We start from the raw sequence: 6778 nt of genomic DNA, 5'->3' as shown, positions 1-6778 counted from the left end.
AATGTGGCTTATTCTGGCGAAGACAATTTCTGAACTAAATCTAATCTAAATGCAGCGAAAAAAATTGGTTGTCTGTAAAGTCGGTTTGTGACGATAGTTGAACGTGACAACAAAGACCGATTGTGCTTCTTTGTCGCTCGTTCCGCGCTCTCGCTTGCACTTCAAGCCTTACATGGAACGCCTCAGAGCGAGGTAACGCCGTATGAGTCATGTTTTTTCGTGCGTGCAGCCGGCTCTATCGAATTATAAGACGTTGTCACGTCAAAAAGGTAGCACAAAATTTAGTTCGGAAATTTTGTAGGCACAACATAATAAAATTAGCCACATTATTGATTATACTTACTAAATCAATTTTGATGAAATTTCTTTCATCGAAATCGATCCATCTAACTTTTGGAGTTTAGGGTATAGATTGAAATAAAAACCACAGCATAAACATAAAACTATTTATTTATAGCGTCCTCTTACTAATATTAACATAGCCTATACCGACACAAGTCATTTTAATCTTCTGTGCAGTTGTCACTTTTTCTTCGTCGTCAGAACTATCTTCATCGTCGTCAGATCTCAGGACTTCTAGCTTGAACATCACTCCGAAAAACTCTTTGAGGTGTTGCAGGAATTTGATAGTGTAGTCTGACAGGGGGCCCACCTGAAATAAAATCAAATCATTTCAAACTAGATGCCCGTGGATTTAAGTTTTTAAAAATCCCATGGGAACTATCTGATTTTCTGAGATAAAAAAAATACGCTTAGAGGTCAATTTTCGGGATGCAAGCTACATGTATACCCGATTTCGTCTGAATCGCTTAAACGACTGGACTATAAAAAGATAACAAACAAACAAATACACTTTCGCTTTTACAATACTCGTGGATTCAATAACTGTATCAATACAATACTTATCATTTTCTAACAAGTGGGAAACAGAATGCAAAACTTCCATTCAACTTATGCCATTATTATAGGAATAGACAGCATTATCACAACACTGTGAGCTCGCAGTCAAGTTCTAACTTAAATAAACTAGTGTGATTGAACTCAGTGCAACGCCACCTAGTGTGTTATGTGGGAGTAAATACAGCTAACTTACCACACACTCGCTGACGTCCTTCTGTCCTAGCGACATCCACAGCGCTACTATCCACTGGAAGGCCGAGTCGACTGTGCCGGCGCGATGTATTTCATCTAGTAGTTTCATAGCGCACTCGCGGCCTAAGTCTTCAGGTAATATAGTCTCGCCCGAGCCTGCTTCAGGTGATTTCTGGATATCAGAATGTCTGAATCAGAACTGTAGAATGTTTTACTCACTTGACTAAAAACTTGTAACTATACTCAGAATATAAAAGTAAATAGAACAATTGATCGATGGATAAGCCTACATACTAAGTCCACAAAAATGAACATGAACTTTGGCCTCAATTAGACACTTATTTTGAAGAGTTTTTGAAGCAAATCTTCTTTAATTATTTGTATAGCAGCCTGTACATTTCAACTTCAAGTAAAATATTCGGAAAAGGTTTAGTGTTTGTTTAATGTATATATAGACATATGTTGCTATATTTACGAATGGTCGAAAGTTAGGAAAATCTACCTATATTAATTTTTGATACAAATTATTTGAAAACCCAAAAAAACACTGTTCTTTCAGTTTTGAGGTTTTCACTTGTGTCGGCAGTCCCCACTGACTGCCATTTTTTATTACTCACAGCTTCAGCGCAGTAAAATGTCTTCTCGTTGGTCTCAGCCAATAAGCTGATGCCAAAGCCGGGGCTCTTGCCCGCGTTGGGGCCCCGGCACTGGTCTGTGTTTATGTAAACGTCCGGAAGAAACTTTAGCATTACCTGTGGAAAAAATTGTAGCTATTTTCACATGAAAACTTTTGGGGTCCAAGGGTGCGATCCCGGGCACACACCTCAAACTTTTTGGAGTTATATACATTTTTAGCAATTGAAATATCACTAGCTTTAACGGAATTTAGCCTTAAGAGAATTTAATGTTCTCGAAAGTGCAGTCAACATGCTACTTATGATAATAATATGTCAAGATGATGATAAAAAACCATGGATTCGACTCGCTCCAGAAATGCGCGGGGCTGCAATTGCTTGTATAATATGAAATATTATTGTAAATCGAACAATTGAAAGGGCAACCGCCGAGTTTCTTGCTGGTTCTTCTCGGTAGGAACGGCATTCTGAACCAGTGGTAGATTATTTTGACGATTCAAAATCACTTGTAAAAAGTTTTTTTGAATAAAATCTATTCTATTCTATTTTATTCTATTCAAGACTCTACCGCCAGTTTGGGAAGCAACTTCTATTAAGTAGAGCTAGCAAGAAAGATGATGATGTGACCTACCCCCTTAGCTGCCTCCACGACTCTATTGGCCATGGTAGGGGACACTCTCAGCGCATACACCACGCCACGGATTCTCTTCACCAGGCCCCAGGTGGACCACTGCAGGGGGCGCAGATGTCGCCGCACGGGGCATTTGAACACTATCTCACCGCCGCCGAGAGGAGGGGCGCCTACAACAACCACCCCGTGATTATCCGGTTCGAAGGACCAACATTATAACATATAGAAGACAAAACAAAGCCTAATTATTTAGATTATTTTTGTACAAGAACAAATAGGATCTAGAATTTTTATACTTTTAAAATAATTTCATTAATCCTTACACAACATCCTGATTGCTATTTACTAACACAAAAGAAATATAAATAAAACTAGCTGATGTCAGCGAATTTCAGCGAAATCCTGTGGGAATCTTTATCTCTCTCCTATCTCAGAAGCCTAAATCTGTTAAACAGATTAGCCGTGAAAAGGCAACAGACAAAACACATTTTTGCATTTGTAACGCGATAAAAAAATACAAAAGTAGATGTGTAGGTAGTGCACTGAATCTAAATTACTCAGAAACATTCTATTACTAGTGATAATAACCAAGTGATCTAAAAACTGTTTAAAAATTAAAATTGTAGTATGTAATTTCATTAAGTACCTAATTTATTTATATAAGGGAAGATGCAAAATGATCTGGGAGCCTACCACGTTATTAAGTACGCAGAAACTGTGTTTATTATTAGTGGAAAGAGTAACCCCTTTCCATTTGTCAATAATAATAAAATATACAGTGTTGAAAATTAAAATATTTTAAGTTACCTCTCCTAACAACTTTAAGCTCCAACCCATCATCAACCAGTATGAACTTAAGCAGTATTGGTAATGCAGCTGTCTTCACTTTGTCCACTGACACGTCCAGGTCATGATGTGTGACACCTTGCAACACTGCGTTGAGAGGCTCCTTGCAGAACGGGCCTAGAGCTAGTAGAATTTCTAGATAGTAACCTGAAAACAAAAACAATACTAAGAATAACTAGCAGCAATAAGTATTTAAAACTTCCTCATCATAATATTAAATTATATCATCATCACCCATTGCCAGCTCACTACTGAGCACAGGCCTCCTCTCAGAATGAGAAAAGTTTAGGCCATAGTCTACCACACTAGCCAAGAGCAGAGTGGCAGACTTCACACATTTTTTCAAACATTATGGAGAACTCTCACACATGTAACTTACAAAATTCAAAATATTTTTATTCAATTAGACTTTCATAAGTACTTTTGAATCGTCAAGAGCATCTACCACTGGTTCAGAATGCCTATAATTATTAAAAGATTACAAAACAAACAAAACTAACCTATTCCTCTCTGAGTGCAACAACTGTGTGAAACTTGACCACCGATCAATATCCCTGGCTGATAGTACATCGAGGTACCAGTTTCACTTAGCTCCACCCTCGAACCATTAGTAACCTTATCCAGAAGGCGTACTAAATTCACTTCGTACTCCCTCAAACCAGGGTCATCATGCGAACTTCGAATCTCTTCAATCTTTATAGCTCGACCGCTTAGTGTGGAAAGCAGAAGCCGTTGTCTAAATAAATTACTGCCTTTGTATATTAGCACGTCGTTGTGTACTGTAGCCGGCATTTTTCAATTATTATTTTTATCAATTTCTTGAAGTATGGAGTGTAGATAGAGTTGATTTGGATTTTGGAGATAAACAAAAACACGTGTTAATGACATTGACATCGCTGAATAGTGAATGTCAACGTGACGTTGATAAATGACAGTCACGTCAATATCTAGATGTTTATGGTCTATGGTACTAAGGGTCTTACGGGCAACTTTTGCCTCCACAATAATTTTTTTCCTAGGACTATATAATCAAACCAATATTTAACTCTATAGACGATATTTATCTATACTAATAAATAAAATTGGAGTGTCTGTCTGTAATTTCGAAATAACTACCTCATATTAAGCTCATATATGGTTATTTGAACGATACCATAACTGAATCACACGTTTTTAAAATTTTTGTCTGTCTGTCTGTCTGTCTGTCTGTCTGTTTGAAAAGGCTAATCTTTGGAACGGCTGAACCGATTTTGACGGGACTTTCACAGGCAAGTAGAGGATTGACCAGGGCGTAAAATAGGCTACTTTTTTAACCGACTTTCAAAAAGGGAGTTGTGTTTTTCTACCTATGTACACCGAAATCTCCGAGATTTCTGAACCGATTTGCGTCATTTCTTTTTTAATCGATAGAGGAACTTTGCGACATTGTTTCATAAAAAATTTGGAGTCCAACTCCTCAATCCTGATGCTGCAGGGGATCTGACCAATCCACGCGGGCGAAGCTGCGGGCATCAGCTAGTTCGTAATAAGAAATAGAAAAAGCTGATACGGCCATATGGGTTGCTAGTGCATTCGCGCCCTTAACTAGTGATTGAATTTTATCTGTCGTTCATCTATTATCTCTTTAGTCTCTGACATTTTTATGTCAATGTCATAAAAAAATGTAAATAAAAAGGAACACGTTATTTTTCTCTTTTTCAAAAAGAAAAATATGAGAATATTCCATTTTATTTTCTTATTTCGAGATTAATTAAACATGAAAGTATCAATCGGTGACGTTGTCCTGCCGGGCGATTACTGCGAAGAAATCTCGCAAATCGGTGAAAAATCGCGTGTCATAATCGGCCCAGGCTTACGAAAAGAAGTTGACCGTGTTTATATCACAAAAGCCGGCGTTCTGAAGAAAAAGAATCCAGGCACGTACTGGATAGATAGTTACCAGAAGCGGTATGTGCCTTCGAGAGGTGAAAACATTATAGGCGTTGTTACTCAAAAAGCTGGTGATATTTTTCGAGTTGATGTCGGGGGGAGTAGCACAGCTGCTTTATCCTATTTGTCCTTTGAAGGAGCCACTAAGAAAAACAGACCAGAAATCCAAGTTGGAGATATTATCTATGCTAAAATGTTAGTAGCAAGTAAAGATATGGAGCCTGAGCTAGTCTGTGTAGATTCACATGGCAAAAAAGGTCGATTAGGTGTGTTAAACGATGGCTTTGTATTCAAATGTTCACTAAACCTCGTAAGAAAGATTCTTAACCCTAGCTGTCCACTACTGGCGTCTTTGAAGAATGAGTGGCCATTTGAAATCGCTGCGGGCATGAATGGCAGAATTTGGATCAAGGCAAATTCAATGAGAGAAACTATAGCAGTTGGTAATGCAATTTTAGCAGCTGAGTTTTTGAGTGATGAGGAAATAAAGAAAATGTGTAATAACATTGCTGCTATACTGGCTGGACATGTATCATAGTTTTAAGTGCTAATCAGTATATTTTTTATTATTTCCTTACAGAACCTACAAACATACCTACCTACCTATAAAAATTTAAGACTATTTTTCAGTTTCAAATTCATTGATTTAGAATTAAAGTTGTGACATTTGCACAAATGGGCAAAAAAAAAACAATAAAGAAAACAAAACCACTCAAAGGAATGCTCTTTTTATTTACATCAACCATCATTATGTCTACAATATTATACATGTTTATAATACAATCAATTTTAGTGCAAAAACATACTTTTAACAAGCAACACAAGCTGTTAAAACAGTTTGCATCTGATTGTACAGTAATCGGCTGTAAATATTTCACATCAAGCTTTAGAAAGAGATAATCTGCAGCTTCAGTTTCATAGAGTGTCTGTCACTCATACGTGTGTATGAGTGTATACCTGTGTATACCTGTGTGTGTGTGTGTGTGTGTGTATGTTATGTTGCTGACTTGTACCAGTATAGTTTTTGCAATTCACAAGAGCATGTGATCTTAACTTGTGGTTAAGTCATGCAAGCTGTTGGACCAATCAGTCTCTAGCAAACATTCACACACAGATAAAATGCTCTACAAAGCAAAAGCTGCCGATTATGTCTTTCTTAAAATCGAAGACTAATATTTACTGCTGGATCTGAGTGATTCTGGTACTGGTATAAAGTAAACTTTTTTTATTAGAAAATAGAAACAAAATACAATGCACGAAAGTCAAAGAAAAAAATTAAACTGAGCACTAATATAAAAAGATAATGGTAACAATTTCCAATACTACAATTTCATTTGACTCCTCATCTCATCGGATAGCATTGCATGTTAAAATTATGTTTCTGCCCTAACTTGAAATTAATGAAAGTAGCTAGCGGTGTTTCAGTCATGCTTTTCTGTGAATGATAATAATATTAATTATTAGGTGGGTACTAGCTTATGCCCACGGTTTTGCTCGCATTAAAATTCGTATATACTTTACTCTTCCTTAGTTTACTTAAAAGGTAAACAAGTAGCTTCTCACAGAGGTTGAAATCTATAGAGAGTACTTTGACTTTGCTTAGATTTAAGTTTCAGTTAAAACGAGACAGATTTATGCCAGTGGT

At 36.9% G+C, this 6778-nt stretch overlaps 2 protein-coding genes across 2 annotated transcripts; one reads left to right on the top strand and one right to left on the bottom strand.

Moving 5' to 3' along the window:
- Positions 1-431: 431 nt before the first annotated feature.
- Positions 432-4096, bottom strand: LOC123872315 (probable RNA 3'-terminal phosphate cyclase-like protein). The gene is made up of 7 exons (XM_045916527.1): positions 4060-4096; positions 3705-4027; positions 3166-3351; positions 2359-2528; positions 1710-1844; positions 1094-1264; positions 432-652 (listed from the first exon to the last, which is right to left on the bottom strand). Exons 2-7 carry the CDS (start codon positions 3994-3996, stop codon positions 452-454), a joined length of 1155 nt encoding a protein of 384 aa, XP_045772483.1. The 5' UTR covers positions 3997-4027; positions 4060-4096; the 3' UTR covers positions 432-451.
- Positions 4097-4859: 763 nt separating this feature from the next.
- On the top strand, positions 4860-6415 carry LOC123872322 (exosome complex component RRP40). The gene has a single exon (XM_045916535.1). The coding sequence runs from the start codon at positions 4961-4963 to the stop codon at positions 5669-5671; it is 711 nt and encodes a 236-aa protein (XP_045772491.1). The 5' UTR covers positions 4860-4960; the 3' UTR covers positions 5672-6415.
- Positions 6416-6778: the final 363 nt, after the last annotated feature.

This window comes from Maniola jurtina, chromosome 15 (assembly GCF_905333055.1).
Source record: "Maniola jurtina chromosome 15, ilManJurt1.1, whole genome shotgun sequence".
Lineage (NCBI taxonomy): Eukaryota > Metazoa > Arthropoda > Insecta > Lepidoptera > Nymphalidae > Maniola > Maniola jurtina.
The sequence above is the reverse complement of the archived record's forward strand: the minus strand, read 5'-3'. Positions and strand labels throughout refer to the sequence as shown.

Excerpts from the sequence above, each read along its gene's own strand:
- LOC123872315 (XM_045916527.1), bottom strand. The coding sequence starts at position 3,996 with ATGCCGGCTACAGTACACAACGACGTGCTAATATACAAAGGCAGTAAT. Across the intron at positions 3,352-3,704 it reads TTGCACTCAGAGAGGAATAG|GTTACTATCTAGAAATTCTA; the intron begins GTTAGTTTTGTT and ends TTTTGTTTTCAG. Across the intron at positions 1,265-1,709 it reads CATTTTACTGCGCTGAAGCT|AAATCACCTGAAGCAGGCTC; the intron begins GTGAGTAATAAA and ends TCTGATATCCAG.
- LOC123872322 (XM_045916535.1), top strand. The coding sequence starts at position 4,961 with ATGAAAGTATCAATCGGTGACGTTGTCCTGCCGGGCGATTACTGCGAA.